This window comes from Sipha flava, unplaced genomic scaffold (genome assembly GCF_003268045.1).
Source record: "Sipha flava isolate LNK unplaced genomic scaffold, YSA_version1 64_pilon_pilon, whole genome shotgun sequence".
Taxonomy (NCBI): domain Eukaryota; kingdom Metazoa; phylum Arthropoda; class Insecta; order Hemiptera; family Aphididae; genus Sipha; species Sipha flava.
In genome coordinates, this window is record NW_020273604.1 from 1,604,172 (window position 1) to 1,626,021 (window position 21,850).

Below are 21,850 nucleotides of genomic sequence, written 5' to 3' on the forward strand. Positions count from 1 at the left end.
ATCTTCTCTTGGGAGTAATTAATTAACAAAAGAAAATGTCTACAACATGTTTACTGCCTTTTAAATACGCTTGTCACGCACATTAGGAAATCTGTCACATTTGTTTGGTTTTCTCATACTGGGACAAATATTTACACTACACTGGTTTACTATACTTTGATGATACGTATAATTTTACGAAAAAAACCAGATGGGTGCGAGCAAACCCGGATTATGGTTTTTAGGGCCGTAAGCACATTCATATAAATGGCCTACATATAATTTTCATACACTTAAAGAAATTAATTTTATTTTCAATTATTTATTAGGTATCACAAATAAAATTAAAATAATTATAATTTACATTTGAATCTAAATTTATAATTTTGAATTCTTATATCAATTTTCTTTATTATTGCATTATTTAATTATTAACTACTATATAGATATATACTAAATATCATCATTATTATAATTTTATTTATTTAATATTATTTTTAGGAAAAACCCGAGTCGCTATAGTATTAAACTAATAAACTTCTGAGTACTGATCACATCATAAAGTTAAATTAATATGATGAAATATTTTTGGAAAATTAGTTGAAATAACAAAATAATTGATACAAATCACAGTTACAAGTTTTCAACAAATTTGATAACTATAATATTAAATTATTTATGATATAAAATCATAAATTCATAACTACTCATGAGAAAAAAATTCTTAAATTTTATTTTTATTATACATAAATTTGATTTTAAAAATTATGGGCCGAATTTTTTTTGGGCCGTAAGCAATTGCTTATTTTGCCTACCCTTTAATCTAACCTGGGTGCGAGTAATAATAAAAATATATTTATATGCTGAAATATGCTTGTGGATAGCCGTCGTAGAACGAAGATAACCTATCCGTATGATGTGCATGCTATAAAAAATATATCTACTATCTCGGCAGTACAGTAGCGCAATCAGGAATTTTTCATGGGGGGGGGTCTGACAAAATAAACTAATATACAAATAATAAAAAATTATAATGTATATATCTAGAATATGATATTAATATACTATTATACGTACCAAGGGGGGGTCCAGACCCGGAGTCCACCCCTGGTTGCGCCACTGCGGCAGTATTTATTTTATGATTACGACGCACATTAAAATGAAACACTGTTGCTCATTGAAAACGAGAAGACTGTCGATTTCAACATTTTAAGTTCCAGCCAGAGCGAGAAATACAATTGTTTAGCAATTACCGATTAATTATCATGTGCCTTTTATCTGTGATCATTTTTATATTATGTATACATTTTATATCCTGCAGAAGTGGAACTGATCCCTCTATTTAGCTCATGTTCTGATCCTATAAAATCCCATGAGATCGGAAGTAGAAATCTAAAAAGACATATAAGATATTCGAAGGAGAAGATATCGAAAATACTATTATTTTAAAAACCCAGTAATTTCTTAAAAATATAATTTAGTTCTGAACTTAACGAAGACCTGATCTCAATTATCAATTAAAATTTAGATGGCACATTTTTTCAAAGAGGATTGATACAAGTTGTCCTGCGGAACTATACATAGTAATCAGTAGAGTGTCTTAATTTTAGTCAAACTTTAAATTTAGGGGGCAAAAAATTTCGTATGCAGACTTGTGATTATTTTGTGCGTGGATCTAAGGTAATGTTTATAAAATGGTTATATAAATAGTTATTAAAGTTCATTAATAATAATTACCTTGTATAGGTACTATGTTTTTATACATGTTTTATATATCTCAGATGATTTTTGTAAAAAAAATGCAAATTTCTCATTGGGGAGGGGGGCACAAATACAGTGATTCACCTGGAACACCACCAGACCTCAATACAGCCCTGGAATGGCAAACGTTTAGGTATTTCAAACCACTTTTTTAATTGTTCCGGTTAAAAGTTATAACAATTGTTTGATGGAGACAATGAAATCCCTTTCCGACGGCGATCTAAACAAAACAAGGCGTTTTGGTACTTTTTATTCGCAGTCCAATTATAATACATATATAAATATACATACGCTAATCGATACAATATTTTAATGTTCATGGAGCTGCTGTACGACAATGGCGTATTCTAGGGGGGGAAGGGAGCATTCGCCCCTCCATGACTCGAATTTTTTTGAATATAATACATTGATTTATTTAAAAATGTAATGTATAAATAATTAAGAACATAAATTACTACTATCATTATATGTTATTATTATAACAGGAACATGAGCTGTAGAGGTAATGAACTGTAAATTTTTAAGTTTGTATTGAAGAAAAATTAGATCCCCCCCCCCCCCCCCGTGGCCTCAACTGAAATACGCCCTTGCTGTACGATTGACGGGTCCGAATTTCCGAACATTTTAACACTCGTACTCGTCAGTGATCGATCGTAATGTTAACTCTTTTATGATTTTTTTTTTTTTTGTTCCTCGTAGCTTACCATAATAACGTCAACGCCGCCAAGACGATTATCGGTACGGGTATCCACTCGTGCGCAAAATGTGGACGCACTGGTCCTCGTCATCACCGCGATAAGAACACGTGATAAGAACGGACGAAATTGCGATACGCATGCGAGTGCGAACCGTATTGCACATAACAACTTCGTGTATTGTCGTATCAGTAGAGTAGAAATAGTTCGTTTCCTTGTTCGTGTTCCTAACACCCAAGTAAATTACCAATAACCCCGCGGTAATGTTGTTATGGAGTGGTTGTTCATCGTAGCTTCAGTAGTCGCGTCTTTCGTCGTCGTTATATTTTTCATATTCATCGGTAAGCTTCCATAATGTCTGTTTTCTTCTTCCCTACAGCACGCATGACTTGTATGTCGTTGTTCCATTGTTCCCGCAAAGGCTTTGTTCTAGTGTTGGGACCGTTGAACTAGTAATAGCGACGTTATAAGTACATGCACTGTCGCATTTATTACTACGTTTCATTAAAATCTAAACAAAACCTACTTCGAAATCTGCTTTTAACCTATTACCATGTTCTGCTCTGTGTTTGTGCCATAAAATATTTTTGTTAAATCACTACAGGTTTCTACATAACTTTTAAAAATTAAAATAATTATTTTTTATTTTTTAAATTTACAAATAAAATATTGCTTAATAGTCGACCATTGAAAATTCCTTCATACTTTTTATATCCTCATGTAAACAATATATTTTTATTAAAATTAAAATAACATTTTAACTAGAATATTATCATTTGTTAAAAAATTTAATAATTTAACATGGTATTGATTTTTGGTATTTATCAATATAAATGCTTGACGTTCATTTTAATCAAATTAATTTATGATAGATATGTAATCAGATTATTTAAATCTATAAATATTTGTGTAAAAAGCTAGAAAATATATGTAGAAAATTGCTGTGCCTAGTTTTATAAATAAAATATGTTATTTTTGTAGGTTGGTGTTTAGTGTGGAAGCTCTATTTGTCAAAATTTAAACTAGTCAGAGAACTTTTTTCTCAGCAAACACCAGAAGTTGATAATTCGAGTAAAACTCAAAAAATTCTTTAAACTGCCAAAAAATGAATATTCGCTGTGCTAAACCTGATGACTTAATGAATATGCAACACTGTAATCTGCTTTGTCTTCCTGAAAATTATCAAATGAAGTATTACTTCTATCACGGTTTATCATGGCCCCAATTGAGCTATGTGGGTGAAGATGAAAAAGGAAACATTGTTGGATATGTGTTGGCAAAAATGGAAGAAGACTGTGAAGATAACCCCCATGGACACATTACATCATTGGCTGTGAAACGATCACATAGACGATTAGGACTTGCTCAAAAATTAATGGATCAAGCAGCCAGAGCTATGGTAGAATGTTTTCAGGCAAAATATGTATCATTGCATGTACGCAAGAGTAACAGGGCTGCATTAAATTTATATACTAACACATTGAAGTTTACTATTTCTGAAATTGAACCGAAATATTATGCCGATGGTGAAGATGCATATGCAATGAAGAAAGACTTATCCCATTTTACATTATTGTGTGCTGATGACGATATACCAAGTAGTGACACTTTGTCCAATTTGATGAAAAAAATTGAAATTGATTCTAAATAAATTGTAAATGTACTTTTTCATATAATATAAAAGATTATCGGTTATAAAAACATTGTTTAATTCTTATATTTAATAGTTATTGATAAATAATTAATATTTAAACATATAAATACATCTTGCCACATCAAGTTCTGAAATTAATGTTATGTATTGTATGGATAAATATTTAACCATTTTAGATATATTATATTATTTTAAATATCACTTAATCATATTTTATTGGTGCAAGTATAATTAATCTTAATATTAATCTCATGGATAGGTTATAATTCAACTTTATTAATGTTTCATCAAACAAATAAGTAAGGTGCTCTCTCAAAAAAACTCTCATATAAACATATAAATAAAGATAAATTTATAATTCTTATATTATACTTTTGTATTAAATTCTACAATTTTTTTTCTTAACTGTATATATAGATTTTCATGATACCTATTTCAGTTACATTGTACAGTAAAATTATATTTTTTAACTTATAATTACTTTGTATATTTTCATTTATTTTATTTGAACAAGTTGAAAATTAATTGAGTATATTAATTTAAAAATTTAAAATTCATTAATGATTCTTACCCAACATAATTATCATTTATTCGAAGGATTTTGAATTGTATTTGATTAGAAACATTTTTTAATAAAAACAATTTTTAAACCGATATTAACTGTTTTACTAAATAAAATTAACTTATGTCAAGGGTATAACATTTATACTCACAATATTAAATTATACAACTGTTAAATTTCTACATTTATATGAAATCAAGAGAATTTCAACTAAGTAAAGTTCATAATTTGATTAAAACTTTTTTTTCTTATTAATCGACAATACACCTGCCACCTGGAAACGCCGTTAAGCAATGCTTCAGGTGGCAAGGTTTGATGATTTAACATCTATTCCAACATAGAAAATTAATTCAGTAGGTAAACTTTTTTTTTTTTATTATTAGAAAAGCATAATTACAATCTATACATGATTTGTACGAGTAATTTTTTGACAATGGTTTTGTGTCTGAAAATTACACAGTAGGAAGGTATTCAGTAGTATCACCGGACATATTAAAAAGGCAGGTCTCTAGGCCAAGACCGTTTTAGTGTTTTTTGAGGATTGTCATGAATTTCATATGAAAAAAGTCGATTTATTAGTTGATTTTTATGGTGGAATAGCTTTGAATGGAATGAGAGAGTCAGATTTATTCAGTTGTGATTGTGTTGGGATTTTTAAGTCTTTATGAAGATTAATGCTTTTGATGAACCAGGAAGTGGAGACATTAGGACTGGAATATTTGGAAGGCTCTCAAGTTAAAGGGTTTGATGAAACCCAACTGAATATCATATCTCTACACTGCTCTTATAATTGCTTTGTAAATTAATAACTTATTTTTGATATTTAATTTGGAACGAAGAAATTGGCAGAGAAAATGTAGTCTGGAGTTGACGGATTTGCTTTTGTTTTTTAGATGTCGGGCCCAGGTAAGTCATCTGTCAAACGTCAAACCCAGATATTTGATTTCAGTGGTTGTTGGGATAACTTTATTATTTAATAGGACTGGAATTTAGATACTGGCGCTTAGTGAGAATATGATATAGCATTGGTTAACAAACTTTTTTGGTTCACGCATCCCCAAAACAAAATAATTGTAATCCATTCGCTCTCTGTGAATAAATACAATATACAATACAAATATTTGGCTTACGCCTAATAGTTTAAAAATCACTGTGATATAAGATGATTTAGAATCATTTATTTTTATTTTTCAGCGTTCAGACCATAGCTAGATCATATTTAGGTGGTTTTGTAACATGTAGGTAAACTTAAGGGTAAAAAAAAAAAAGACTAATTATTTTATTGTAAGGTATATCGAATCATTTATTTTCAATTAATTGATATTTTTAATAAACAATTTTGTTAGAAATAGTTATAAATTTGGTAAAAATATTGCTTGTAATATGGAATGTTAAATTATTTTATAATATTACTTATTTTATATTTCTAAAATACAGCAAAATTTATAAATCAAATATTAAGTTATATATTTCTATCCAATCCAATGTTATTATAAAAGTAAAAAATTATGGGTTGATTAAGTTAATTGTAATATTTATTTTTTTACATTATTTATATTATTTATTGACATTAAAAACCCATTTCCAAATGCTCTAATTATTAAATACAATATTATTGTATTAATAGTATGTATAAACCATCTAATATAAAAAGATATAGTTCTTAAATAATAACAACACATCATATTAAACTAAATATATTATATAATTTAAATAGTTATTGATATATGAATATAGTTTATCTATTAATTAGATATTTAAAAAAAATTAATAAAAATTATTGCACAACCTTTTTCAACAAATAAACACTATTATTGTTTACGAAGTACATAATAAGTTATGGGAACTATAGAAATATATCAAAACCATGATAAAACACCATTTATAGATAAAATATGTCAATAAATAATATTGCAATAGTAAATTGTATTTACTTTAGAACAAATTTTAACTAAATACAGTAAAATCTGAATTCTTGACATTTTTAACCATATTTAAATATTATGAAGTTGTCCATAAAAACTAAATATAATTTTCTATTCAAGGTAAAAAATATATACACCCAGTTTTTGAAAAGATCAGTCACTCCCAACAAGTCAACCATAGGGTAGGTAGACCACACACTTGAACACAAAATGTTCCTCGAATTTATTTTTCAGCTTAAAAAGAGTATATTAATTTTGTTCTATCTACTAACTTGTTTTACTATAGAATGAAAAAATCACTAACTATTATTTATTATTAATAAATTAAGATATACTTTTAAGATTATAGAACAAAACAAGTATTTTAAATTACATTTGAACATAGAGATTAATGAATACAACACAAATAAAAAAAATTAGATTCATTTTAAAATAATACTTTACAAAATGTTATACAAAATATATGAAATAAAAAAATATATAATCACACAAAAAATGTAGGAACAAATTAAAATCACAGGATAAAATATAATTGTTTAAAAAATAAATTAAATATACTAAAATCAAAAAAAAGAATACTACATCATATACTTGACTGGTTAAAAATCATTTTTTTAAATATATCAAACATGTAAGAATGCCTTACATCTAAAATCACAAGATTTAAATACTCACAATGTGATTAATTTATATTTATAAACTAAAATTAGAAGTCCGTTAATACAATAATTATAATGAGCTAAATAATAAGGACTAGATTTTTAAATAAAAAAATATGAAGAAATAGAAATTTACAGCTACCTTGCATTTCTATACAATTTGGCATACAAGAATATTATTTAATGGTTTAAATAAAACCTTTTTAATGGAAATCAATACTATTAAATAATTTAATTTATGACATTCATAAGTTGTACATATTTTCAAGTTGATAAGTTTAAATACATGATTTATCAATCGAAATTTAAAAATAACCAAAAATCAAGGCTAGCGTTAAAGAGGTGCAATACCTATGAATGACCAATTTATATAAACGGCAATCATCAACAAATGATGCAATATTAGTATTGTGAAATTTTTTTTTAGAAAGAAGTTGGCAAATCTGTAAGTTTATAACCTTACCCCTCCATAAATACTTCCTAACTGCCAAAAAATAGATGAATATGACCATTATACAGCATGGTTATAATTTATAACAATTGTACCAATGCTCTATAGATTTATTTGTGCGTAGAAGGTATTCCTTCATCAATTTTCATCTAATTACTGACTATTTATAATTATTTCAGGTACTCTAGTATAAAATTGTAGATTTTGATTAACTTGAAAACAATATATATGTATCTTAATCTATATTTTATAGTGAAATAAATGGTATGGTTAAAGTTAATCAATGTTTTAAATGTCTTCTTTGAACATCCTTAGTTATATAAAGCAGGAGCTTTATGGTATTTTTAATTACATGAATGAAAATATTAATTTATAAATGTATATTTTTGTTTGAACTGTAAAAATCAGTTGAGCATACGATTTTGAGCGACTGTTTTATTGATTAATTTTTAAAAACTAAATAAATTAAAATTATGTAAATAAAAATAAATTCTTTAAACTAAAATTGAACATATTTTCTCAATTTTAAATATCAATAATTAAAACCACAGTTTAAAAGTAAATTTAATCTATCATGAATAGAGGACTAAAAAGCTTGTTTAGTATCCTTTTAAAAGTTGAAATGAAATTCCTCAAAACCTAAAATTTTAATAGTATTTAATCATTTTGTTATATGGTAACATTTATATATTATTAAAAAACTTCTGTTAAAATCACTATAATATTAAAAGATTCCATAATTTTCATACTAAATGAATATTCTAATAAGAAATTATTTAGCTATGAATATAAATATATTTAATGCTAAAATTTGATATAAATTCACCTTTTGTTATTGTAAATAATTGAAAATTCAAAACATTAATTAATTTTTGGGCACCATACACAAAATTCTTATCTACAATATTTGATGTTTAGTTAATATTAATATTATTCTCCATTATCTTAAATTAATTAAAAATACAATATTGTTAACTAGTTAAAAAAATTATCAACTGCTAGAGAAATTTTTTTGAGCTGCTAATAATTTTCAAATTTATTATATGTTATATGAACTTAAAAATTAAAAAAAGAGGTTAACAATACTTGGAAAACACATTACAATAAATTTACTTAAGTTATAATTGTAATATTGTATGTTAATGTTTACTGTCAATAATACCATCACCAAATTAATTATAGATTATATAGTTTTAGAGATTTTAATAGATTTATTGAAGTTAATAATAATAACTAATTATTTTCAGCGTAAGACACCATACTAAATAATACAAACCAAATATAATATATATTCAGTTTAATTTGTTTTTAATACTGATACTTTAAGATCATTCACAATATGAGAGATTTCAATAACAGCATCTGCCATTTCTTGTACAGCAGTTACACTAGGGAATAACTGAGCAGCTCTTTTAGATTTTTGAACAACTGTTGAAATACCTGCAGATAAAGCACTGGAACATTGCTCTATATGATTTTTTGCAATTGATTCTTCTACATTACGACATATTGTATCACCAACAACAACTAATTGATGTGCAATTAATATTATAAACTTGAGTTTTAAAATAAATACTGGTGGTGGATGGTTTTCTTCAACTATTTGTAAGAACTTGGTTATGTGACTAGCTAACAAATCTGATTGACTAACAATTTGATGACTATAGAAATTGAATACCTAAAATAAAAATATGTTTTGAAAATTAACAATGTAAATTATTTATTAATTTTTACCATTGTAATAATCCAATTAAACCACAGTTGATTTTAAGATAAAAATTAGTTTAGTCAGTGAAATGCATTCTTTGCTTCAATCAGAATTTATAAAAACAATTAATGATATACCAACTATTATTTATTAAATTTGCTATAAGAATTAAGTAGTTAAATACAACCAAGCTTTATGTAACAAATTTTATATATAAATAATTTTAAATTGAATATTTACACTTAAAATAATAAATATAAACATTAAAAAAAAAAAAAAAAACTTATAAAATCTTATGATAGTTTATTTATTATAAATAATGTACATTGTACTTAAATAAACATAACATAAAGATGACAAAATTAAAATAAATATTATCAATATTAACAAAGTAATAAAATTAATATAATTAATTGATTAATTATAGATAAAAATTGTTTATTTATATTCTATTAAATAATTAAAATAAAAAATTGCTTACTTTTTTATCTTTACTAGTAATACCAGAAGAACTATTTGTTTTAATTGAAATTGTACTCGATGCATTACTTATATTAGGCTTAATTCCATTATCATTAGCTATATATTCATAATCATCATCTTCATTTTCAGTACATATTATTTTTTTAAACAAAAGCGTAGAATTTCCCTATAAGAATAAAATGTAATAATATATAATAAAAAGTTTCTTTCATAAAATTCAATCTATAGGTTTTTAATATACTTTTAAAATGAAAATTAATAAATCATTAAACTCAATTTAATATTTTAATTAATTATATATATATATCAATAATTAAGTTTATTTATATAAAAACATGTTTGATATTATTTTAAAATTTATAATTTATAATTATTGAAAAAGCAAGTGTTACCAAAACAAATTAATTAATACAACTAGATCATAGACAACTTGATTCGTATACTTTACGTAATAAAATTTCATCAAACTTCTTAGAATTAATAGGCAATTTAATTATAATGTAACAGAACTAATGTTTTTCCCAAAATTATGGAATTGTGAAGCATTAATTTTGTGAAAAAACTCAAAATGAACATTAACGTCACAAACTGGGAACGAAGAGAATTCCAAAAAAAATATTAGCACTAAAAAAAAAAACTACACAAAGGTTCTAAGTTGGAACTAAAATATAATTATATAAAAAATAGGTGTTTTTATTATTATTTAATGTGTAAGAGGGGCACATTAAAAAAAAAAAAACTATTGTTATTTTGTACTTTGATAAAATGTATGTTGATATATTAATACAATTTCAAATTATATTTTAATATTTTAAGTTATAAAAAAATTATATTACTAAATAAATATTAATATTACCTTAATAAAAGATGTGATTTGACGTATATCATCAGTCAATAATTTAGCACAGGAAATTAACTTATCTAATGCATCTTCAGTATATTCACATTCAATATTTGAATCTCTGTTTAAAATATCTGGTTTCCAACCAAGACAATCCAAAGTATTCGTTGAATAATATATTATTTTATTAATTTTAACTAAATTGAAAACTAAAGGATGAAGTTTAGTTGAGATCCCTAGAACAATGAACAGTTATAGTTATATTTAAAAGTTGTTGGTTTTTAATTAATAAAAGTTATTAAATGTTAATATCATGTATTTTTTTAACCTTTATCACGAGCATTTACAGCATTTCCTAGACAACCTTCTGAAAATTCAATAAATTGGTGCAAACTACTTTTAAGTCGTAAGGAAATAATTTTTATGTCCGAAATGTTGGCTTCTAAATTTCTGATATTTCTCCAATTAGGTCCAACAAAATTTAAAAGTCGCGTTGTATTCAAAGATACCTCTGATGTTAATTTATCTAATTGTTCTAGTGCATTATTTAAGTCAAGAGGTAGTTCTTTAGGTTGCAAACTACTTGATGGAACATCATAATCCTAATTTTAAATGAAAAAAAAAATTAGTATTAACATTAACATATATTTTATTAATGAATTCATACTTGACAATTTATAGATAAATTCTGAAATTCAGAGGGAAAAGAAGCTAAAATTCGGTTTTTAGGAACATCATAATCCGGAGCAATACTAGACCGATTAGATTCACTTCCACTTGCACTACTACAAATACCACCAGTTGATAATGAACTGATTGAACTACTTGGAGTGACTTGTATATTCAGTGGTCTAGGTATATCATAGCTTTCTTTTGAAATAGGAGGATGTTGGTTTGGTAAAGGATCATAGCTGTCACTACAACAGCCACTACTGCTCCCAACACTATGTGGTCGTTTTATAGAATCACTAGTTATACGATCTAATGCTACAAAAATATATGGATATTTTAAAAACATAGTTATTAAAAGTGAAATATTATACAAATAATTTACGCACTGTGATTAGTGGGTGGAATATTATACCCATTAGTATCAACTATTTTTTGAGGTGTATCATACGTAAGGAGGTCACCCAATTTTTGCTGTGACGTCACCTATTTATAGTTACATAACATAACACAAAACAAAATAATGATAATTAATGATTTCTAAAATGTTTAGAAAATTGTATTTACTTTATTTAGATTTGCATGCCAACTTTGATGTTTATTATCATGGTTGATATTATTTTGGTCTTGAGCACAATTTGATATTATTTGGGATTCAGTCACTTCATAGACACCTGGAATCAGTCTTAAACGATTTCCAGGGCATATTCCCTAAAGAAATATAAACTATTAAGATAAATATTTTAAGATGATTAGTTTGAAAGAAAACAAACTTGACGGCCTCGTAATGAACATAACCACCATCCTTCAAGACCAGCAGTATTCTGTTCTAAAACTGTTAATATATCATCTTTTCTAAATGCTAATTCATCTGGTGCTTCAGCAATATTATCATACATGGCTCTAGCAATGCAATTCTAAAATGAATATACAATCAATTAAAACTAGCCAGTAACTTGACAAGTAATAGAAAATAAATATAGTAAAACTTAAATAAAATGGAACCAAAAATAATAAAATAAAGCTTTTTGTATTAAAAGGATATATTTATTTTCTTGGTCAGGACCAATGCATAACTGGTAAAATTTTCTACAAATCATTAATTAACAAGTATGCAGATACAGTTATGGAACAAATTTTGAAAATAATATAAATAGTAAGAATTTCCAGCTCAGACTACAAGATAAATATTTTAATATAATTCCATACAGTCTATGAGCTCTATTGTCAACGAGCAATAGATTATAAAGAAAAACATTTGAATTTCTTAGACTATACAGAACGGATACTCACGGTATATCCATTATTTATAGAACCATTGGAATGTAATTGTAGCATTTTGTGCACTAAAACGTAGCCTTCATAGGTGTGTCGTGAAAATCATTGGCGGACTAATAATATTATGTCTCGATTTCGCACTAATTACGTTACAAACACCATTGATCATCGCTCGGTTTTGTGAGCCTGTCGTCTGACCGTTTGTTTTTGCAACGAATTATCTAGGTTTCTGCTGGAGTTGCGAAATATCGTATGAATTGACATTTTTCTTCGTCTCTCCATGACTCATACCAAAAACATGAGTCACGCGCGAAGAGTGTCTGTATCGACGTACCGCCAACGTTCACGGTTAATGTTAATCTGGCCCTGATGTCTAGGCAATTGGGGATTGCCTTCGATTGATGTGATAACTACAAAAAAAACCGTATCAACCGCTGTGGCCCCGCTATTATTGATGGACTTCAGATAGCATCTGGTTGGTACCACTGGCCGTCGGTGCCGTAACCGGACTAAACGCTACCACGATGAGTGGAAGAGTAGAAGTAGCCGAATAAGAATAATTGAAGCCATGGATTCTGGTGCACGACTCGAAAAACAGAAAATTCCATTTGTATATTTTGTTCACAATGTTGGGAAAAACGGTTTTTTTATTTAAACGTGTTATTTCATTTCGAGCAGAGCGACTAAAACGAATTTGGGATTAAACTGAAACTGCTTATGTTACTTATTAATTGCTGTTGTTGTTTCACCGATGACCGTTCATCGAACTTACAAACGAAAAAAATGTGTACAAACTTTCAAAAAAAACTATAAATAACAATAAGAAACTTAATTTTGTGTAAGTATATGTATAAATAATATTAAGTAAAAATATGTTAAATTGAAGAATTTAGTTTTAACAGAAAAGGACCTAAATAACCTGTAATGCAACTAAAAAAAAAAATGTTAAATTATAGCCTAATGACCCAGATATCGAAGACTTTTCTTTAAAAAAAAATATATATTTATAAGAAATTAACCATATTAAATTAAACATACCTACGTATACTTAAAACAGAATTTTGTAATAAAAATAATCTTATTATATTAAGAGAAGACACAAGTATAATATGTAAGTAAACATTTCATAACTTGTTTGTACAAGTGATTTAGTTTAATTTAACTATAAATTATATTTAAGTTGTTATTATTAAATTGTATTTTATGTATATGTGAGCTATGATAAATAGCTATTATACTACAATAATATATGTTATGAATTATATTTTTAAAATTGTAAATTAGTGATAAATTACCCAAACAATCAAACATAATTATAATTTTGTGTGTGACATTTTAAGAATCTATTATACTAAAATAATGGTTTAAGTAATTACTGCACTGAGACAAGGTGACGCACTCTTTCCCATTATTTTTAATTTAGTACTGGAAAAAAAAATAAGAGATAAATATATCAGAAGACATAACGTTAAGTCGATCAAAGATAATATATTACCGAAATATGCAAACAGTATTTCCATAGATTTAATTTAATTAAACTGGAAGTAAAGTTGGTCTTATAATACGAGTAAGTGACAAAAAATAAAAATAAAACAGATCACAAGATACTTAACAAAAGAAAAAGCATAAGTGTAGCCAGAGGGCCAAAGGCATAACCAGAACGGCTTTAGAAATAACAATTTATATTCTACTTTCTTAGAGACTGATTTTTCTTGCATACTCTGAACACGAACTCTAGTTACAGGGACAGCTCTAGAAAAAATGTTTATATACAACCACATTTTTATTACAATTTAAGTACCTAAAAATAATACATTTTCTTCTCAACAATTTTATAAGCGATATAATAATGAACCCAACACTTTTACTTTTTAAATAATTTACAGATAATACCATTGATTATCAATGATAATACTATTGAAAACGTGTTGGCTTGTATCATCAGCGCATAGCCCGTGTCGCCACGCCGAAAACAAATAATTTATATAATAAATAATAATATTGTGTATTATTATTATTGGCGTTCGATGATTGTCATTTCGGATAAAAATCAAATGTTAATATACGTTACCTTCGGTTTAATTTTGGTGTATTATACATTGTACATAAACTTGTATGACTTGTACGTCCCAACCAAAACTTAATTTAATATATATATATATTACTTTATATTAAATAATTTCTTTTTTGCTTGTCAGTGTATCAGAAACGGTTTTCAGTTTTTGGGTTAGCAAAAAGTAGCAACATATCCTAAATACGGCCCTGCCTACCACCAAGGAAATGCCACCCCAGATATGGGCCTGTAACGCTTGAGCGTAGTGGCGTATCTAGGATTTTTTTCTAGGAGGTGATATAACCATAACTATTTTGTATATTTGGAGCCAAAGGGACAAATATCTTCTAGGAGGATCTTGTTAACATACTTTTCCAGTTTCCGTAAAGTGCACTTTTTTATAACATGATTTTATTTAAAACTATACCAACATTAATAATATTATACAATTATTTTCATAATAAGTATAAGTTAGATCACAAAATAATGTCAAAATTCTGTTCACCGATCGGTTAATTTTAAACGTGACACGATTACACGAAAGGACTGAGAGCAAATGTTAACACTGAACACATGGTTTACACACTAACGCTAATATAGTATAAATTAAATAATCACAGATATAATTGATTAATAAATATTTAAACTAACCATGAACATTAGGATATTAAACTATAGTAATAATAATAATAATTCATCATAATTATCTAACGTTCACGATTTTCTTGAAACTAATAATAACTATATTGTCTACAACTGTTTATGTCTATTATCAACTTCTATTGATAACGGACTGATGGAACACTGAGAAATACTAAGAATTCATTATGGACTTACGGCTTAAGTATTTAAAAGAAAAATAAGAAAAGTGAAAAGAATAAAAAAAAGGTTCTGGGGGGTGATATATCACCCAAATCACCACCCGTAAATACGCCACTGTATGAGCGTATCAGTTATTATAACATCTTTTCTGACTTCGTACTACAATTTCTATGTGATGTCATTTGGTTTATTAATATTATAACAAAAATATTTATTTATTCTTTTTTTCTACACACAATATTTTCAAAATTATCTATTATATACAATTTTCAAATTTCGCTCTAGTGCGCCTATGTCGCCTACCCCTCGAGCCGGCTCTGTCTATAAGAAATAGGATGCATCAACATGGAGAGGTACAGAAATAGAAGGATCATAGGCGTGCGCACGGGTGTGGCTTATAGGACTATAGTCACACCTGATACTTTTTTTAGGTAGTTGGGTACTAAGTACTTAGGTAAAAAGGGCTAATAACTCTTTTTTTTTGGAAAATCTAAATTTGTATTTTATCAAATTACAAAAAAATTTAATTTTCCGGAATTGGCATTCATTGATAATCATATTGTACATCAGTTTTTCTAATAAATTTTATTTCCACTTACTTATGTTTTGTATATCTATCTTTTTTTTAAGGCGTGGTTTTATAAGGAAGTAGGTGATCAAAAAAAAATAAAAGCCATACCGGAAACAGGAATCTGCGCACGCCTATGAGAAGGATATATCTTCTATAGGGAAGAACTACTTAAGAACTTATTAGTTGTTTTAACTCAAGGCAATTAAAAACAGAGATATTAAGAATAATATAACTGCAAAAAAATGTTATGTTGGAGCTGGTACCCTTCTAAAATCCAGATCGATCCAGATAGATAACCTTTATGACATCCCATCATCCTACAAGTCTTAGAAACATGAGCACTAAGAAAGACCTATAGATTAGATGCTTTTGAAAGAAAAGTAACAAAGTGAATCCATGGACCATATCTTGACTCACAAACCGGGGAATGAAATAATGAAGAGCGTCAAAACATATTCCAAAAATCATGTATATCAAGGAAAGTTGCAAAAAAAAATGGTTAATGTAGGTTGGGTATGCCCGGAGAAAAAATAATTCCGTGATAAAAATATCACCTAGTTAAATAGGATCTGATAGGAATACGACTACTGGGCAGACCTTGCCTAAGATGGGAATATTATGTAAAGAGGGACGCAGTAGATCCAAATAACAACTAAAGAGAAGCAACTGATAACAGAGAGAGGTGATAGAAGCAATTTTCTGAACTTCTTAACTGTTAAATCTTTACATTAATTAATTTCATGATGTCTAGTTTGTTTTTAATTTACAGAAAATAAATATATATTAAAAATAATATTTATATTTGTTATTATCTATTTAATTTTTTTCTTACAAATGTGATAATATTAATTACTAATGACTAATAACTAATGACTTTTATTAAATGGACAATTCTATAATTTAAAAAAATATAGATCATTTTTAATGCAGTCAGGTGCAATTTCGATGTTCTTTACTCATTTACAGTCGAGGCATTTAAATTATGAAAATGCAATTACAAAGTCATATTTGTAACTCATGTCTTACAGTAATTATATTTTTTCGCAGACAATACATACTAATACGTAAAGACTTAACATTTTATAGGTATGGTAAGGTACTGTCATTCTCTTTAGTCTTTCTTACTTTTGTTCATAAAATATTAAGGGATTCGAAGAGAATATAGATAATTTATGATAGGAATGACAGAATTTTGTAAAACTGAACTACTAATAATTTGCAATACAAATATAAGCAATATTTATAGTCCATATTATACGTTTAACATTTATAGTACTAACATTATTTTGTACTTTAATGATAATATACCATTTAATTTTATAATATACTATAAAATACATAATTTTAAATTATAATATATTAAAGAAATAATGGTAATACTAATAACTAATGCATTTTATATTATGTGAAATTAATTATAAACGCAACAAACATTTAATGAATAACTAATATTGATTTAATCTTTGGCAATAACGATCTAACCGAGTTATTTATAGCAATATTCGTCATATACCATTAGTCTATTTTTATTGACATTCGTAAGAAATTAACTGATTACTATTATAATTAATTTATCATATTATAAATAGTAATCATTTATTAATCATCAATACACATTTAATACCTATTAATTTTTGTTAAATATCTTTAAGAAATTTGAATTTTTATTAAACTAAAGGAAACATTTAAATTTAAATAATATGTATTCAAATATGTTAATATAAATTTTTATTAGGTACATATAATCTTTATATGATATATTATTAAGTATCATACAATACTTTCAATTCTAACATTTTAAAAACATAATATGTTCAATAAAATACATAGAGATAGATCATTGACAGACTTGCTCAGACAATCATTTTGACACATCTTCCTCTTACGTTTTATACTTATACTAAAAAAATATAATAAAGGTACTTAGATATAGTTATTACCTAATGGGTCATTCATTAGAAAATGTTAACGGGAAGTTGAAATGTATCGTTGAATTTTACATAGAACACTGAAACTCGACTCCTTGTACGCTCGAGAAGCTTAGGTAAATCAATCTTTCCCCGAAGCAATTTTACTATTAAGTTTTGATCTGTTCTTAGCCACCTGATCTCGAGAGAACTGATATTTCAGAGCTTCCAGAATTTGATTTCTCATGTCTCCAAGACATCCGACAGGTTCTCATGATTCTAATCTCTTATTTCTGAGTCCTTAAAGTGATATATTTTTAATAAAAACCTATACAGCATTAATCTCGAATATGTGCTATATTCCATTATATTTTGTATTATTGTACATGTGTATACTATTTATATTGTAAGTACTTGATTATATTTTAAGATTCAGGTTATACATTATCATGCGTACAAGAGTTTGATAAATATTATACTTTTATCTTTCATAATATTGAGTATACATTTTTAACACAATTAAACTATAATAAACATTGTTAAATTTAGTTTTTGTTCTAAGGTTGTCCTTGAGTAAATTCATTCATTACGAATATTAATGTTTACAAAGTGGGTCACGAAATATGCGGGCAAATAATTAGTGTTGATTAAATATGTTAACTATAGACTAAGTTATTACCTACACAAAGATAACTACCATAGACCATTACCAAAGTATAATTAGTTATAACAATATTTATTTTACTAATTTGAAGAATATAAATTATAATGCTTTTGTAAAGTTGATGAGAAAAAAAATTATTGGAAAATTATTTCAAAGTTATATTAGTTTTTTTTTACGAGTTTTTTCTTCCTTATATGTTCAAAACGAATCAATAAAGAAACTATTAAGGTTTGACGAACAAAATATAATTACAAATATTTAAAAAAAACCAATGATAGTCGTTTTAAAACTAATATACATCTATTTTAATAAGCATTAGGCCACCAATACTCAATTAGCAAACGAAATAAGTAGAATTTTTCTAAAACATCTGTGAATTTTTAAATCGGATAAATACAAATATGGTACACGAATACACAATAACTTTTAAGGAAAAATGTATGGCTACATAAAATTGAAAGCTATAATATTTTTATTACACTGATCTTAATATCTTGTCTATTTCTATTTAAAACGTCGAATAGGAAATATCAAGATAATATGACTTGCGTTGTAATATATTCTAAAAACCGAGCTTGCACAAAAGTCCTGGGCCTCGTATTATAATAATAATTCGTCGAACGGTCGTTCGGAACTATTAACGGCCGCGGACAAAAGGATCGAAAAAAACGAGACGTCGAGTCTTTGTGTCGGTTGTCGTGTTTTCTATTTTTATGCGCACGAACACTTTTCGCCGTGCCGCGGTCGTGTGATTTGCGTTAACGCGTAATATTCGGAAAAGAGAGAAAACCATTGCTGGACTTTAGGGCTGACGCAGGGGAACGGAGTACCCCAACTAATTTTCAGAAATTTTAGCTACTATTATAACGCTTAACAAGTTTTGGGGACTCTCTTTTTTTGAGTAAACAAAGTCCTTCTGCTTTAATTTTGCCAAGTCGAGAACTTCTCAGAAAACCGTTTTTGACCGTTCGCGCGGCATGAACGCGACGCTGTTGGTACGTCCTTGACGGCGAAGAGGACGTTGGGAGACAACGGCCGTTGTCCGGTCGCGGAGGAACGAGCGCGCGCGCCAGCAGCATCAGCCGGATAGAGGAAGAACGAGGCACGCGGCCGCCGCGGACAAAAGACGAGCGCGGCAAACGCGATAAAGATTGTGTGTGCGGGCAGTGGGGAGGAGGGTGTACGTGACGGACGGCCGGGAGTGCGACGGCGGGACAACACACGGGCACGTTGTACCGAACGTACACGCGGCGGCGCGCGATCCGTATTGCGTACGCGGATACGATTTTTCAAACGGACGTGTGAAGAACGCCGGCTTATCGATCCGTACACGCTCCGCCCAAGCGCCGCGGCAGGGGGACGCATCTGTTCACACGCCACCACGCGTTCACACGCCACGCGTTACCACGTCACGGGTTTCGGGATGGCGTGTTAACCCGTCTTTCGGTTTCTTTAACTTTTCAACCGGCCTTGCTGCTGCGATCGTGTTTAGCGACGCCACGATTTTTCCACAGCGGTTTCGGAAAAACGTGCTACGGGAAATCACGTATTTTCATTCCGAACTCTCGACGTTCCACAATGTCGTCCCCCGCGTGCAGCGAAGAACGATTAATCGAAAACGTACGTGCGCGCACTTCCTTGTACGATATTTTTTCGGTCGACTATAAAGATCAGAACGTCCGCAAAGCGGCGTGGCGAGAGATCGGAGAAGTTTTGCAAATGCCAGGTAAAATGCATACTCCATTAATTATAATATTCCTTGCAATGTACGGTGTTGCCAGCTGAAACCATACATTTCTGATTGGATAATATGTTATTTCAAACAATTGTATGAAAGCGTTATCGACATGGTTAAGATGTTTATGACCTAAAAATCTCAAAAATGTAATGCCATACGAAACATTTTATCTTCGTCTCTAGTGGTGGTAAATCTCAAACCAAAGCTAAAGCCTAATGATCTATAAGATTCTCTAGTAACCGGAAATCTATAAATATTAAAAGATAATTTATATAATAACTGAATCTATTATGTTCTATAGCTGAAAAGTGTAAGTCAGATTGGACCAAATTAAGAAATTGTTTTCTAAATTCGATTCGTAGACGCCGGAATAAAACAACTGCCAATCATATTCCTCCATGGAAATTTTCGCAACAAATGGAATTTCTTCTGCCTTTTTTAGAGAACCGAGAGTAAGCGTTATAATGAATGTTAAATTTTATTTTTTATAATATTAGTTTAAATTTAATTTAACGCGCAGTAACATAGAAGTTCATAATGAAGATGAAAGTTCAAAAGTAATGTCGGATATGGAAAACGACACCTCAAATAGCTTACCAGAAACACAGGAAGACCAGCCAGCTAATTATGAACTAAATGACGACACTGCACAGAAAGGCTCAATGAAAAGAAAAAAATCCAACTGTAATGAGGAAATGGTAGAAATAATGAGATCAAACGCAACCTTCAAAAGGGAGAAGTATGAGAAAAACAATTATAATATGAATCAAGTTGAACTTTTTTATTTAAGCATGGCTAAAATAGCAATGAGCTTACCGAAAGCCAAAGAAGCGAAACTTCGTATGGAAGTTTGCAACAAAGTATCTGAGGCAGAGTTAGCTCATTTATTGGAAGTTGAAACTACTTGTATTAGACAACAAGAATCAAATCAAAATTAAATAAAAACAAAATGTTATTAGTGTTATGGAAATTATATATTTATTGTATATTGTATTGTATATTTGTATTATCTAATAAAGACAGTGCCGCAACTACAAAATAGGAGGCCCGTGTGCGGTAATTATATTAGGCCCTTTCCTAGGATTTATTTTTGTTGTACGTCTTATTAATAAGTATCAAATTTTTAGGTTTTAAAACACGTTTTTAGTTAGTGTATGATGTATGTATATGTATTAAATTAAATACCTACAACTGTTGTATATTATACTTCACTACATATTTATGTAGTACATTTATTTAAGTAGTTTAGGTAGATATCTTGTATGTCTATTCAAATACTCAACGGATTCATTGTTAAATAAATATTATAACATCCTTACCTGAATTTTAAAAAGAGTTTCTTTTTATTATAAAATAATAATAAAATATTATTAATTAATTGTGTATTTGCAAAGTGTAGTTTCTTTGAAGCTGGGACTAGTGGGCCCCCC

General features: G+C 28.1%; 4 protein-coding genes across 4 annotated transcripts; 3 read left to right on the forward strand and 1 right to left on the reverse strand.

Annotated features, from left to right (window-relative positions):
• Nucleotides 1-2,561: 2,561 nt before the first annotated feature.
• On the forward strand, nucleotides 2,562-3,554 carry LOC112691555 (small integral membrane protein 13). The gene is made up of 2 exons (XM_025565841.1): nucleotides 2,562-2,776; nucleotides 3,417-3,554. The coding sequence occupies exons 1-2, from the start codon at nucleotides 2,707-2,709 to the stop codon at nucleotides 3,527-3,529; spliced, it is 183 nt and encodes a 60-aa protein (XP_025421626.1). The 5' UTR covers nucleotides 2,562-2,706; the 3' UTR covers nucleotides 3,530-3,554.
• LOC112691554 (N-alpha-acetyltransferase 11) lies at nucleotides 3,524-4,130 on the forward strand. Its single transcript, XM_025565840.1, has one exon. It carries the CDS (start codon nucleotides 3,541-3,543, stop codon nucleotides 4,084-4,086), a length of 546 nt encoding a protein of 181 aa, XP_025421625.1. The 5' UTR covers nucleotides 3,524-3,540; the 3' UTR covers nucleotides 4,087-4,130.
• Nucleotides 4,131-8,927: 4,797 nt separating this feature from the next.
• LOC112691531 (breast cancer anti-estrogen resistance protein 1) lies at nucleotides 8,928-13,087 on the reverse strand. Its single transcript, XM_025565806.1, has 9 exons — nucleotides 12,681-13,087; nucleotides 12,161-12,304; nucleotides 11,955-12,098; nucleotides 11,777-11,873; nucleotides 11,386-11,705; nucleotides 11,047-11,320; nucleotides 10,734-10,954; nucleotides 9,876-10,043; nucleotides 8,928-9,364 (listed from the first exon to the last, which is right to left on the reverse strand). The coding sequence occupies exons 1-9, from the start codon at nucleotides 12,723-12,725 to the stop codon at nucleotides 8,984-8,986; spliced, it is 1,794 nt and encodes a 597-aa protein (XP_025421591.1). The 5' UTR covers nucleotides 12,726-13,087; the 3' UTR covers nucleotides 8,928-8,983.
• A 6,100-nt stretch (nucleotides 13,088-19,187) lies between these two features.
• On the forward strand, nucleotides 19,188-21,403 carry LOC112691570. Its single transcript, XM_025565865.1, has 3 exons — nucleotides 19,188-20,408; nucleotides 20,722-20,872; nucleotides 20,941-21,403. The coding sequence occupies exons 1-3, from the start codon at nucleotides 20,261-20,263 to the stop codon at nucleotides 21,356-21,358; spliced, it is 717 nt and encodes a 238-aa protein (XP_025421650.1). The 5' UTR covers nucleotides 19,188-20,260; the 3' UTR covers nucleotides 21,359-21,403.
• Nucleotides 21,404-21,850: the final 447 nt, after the last annotated feature.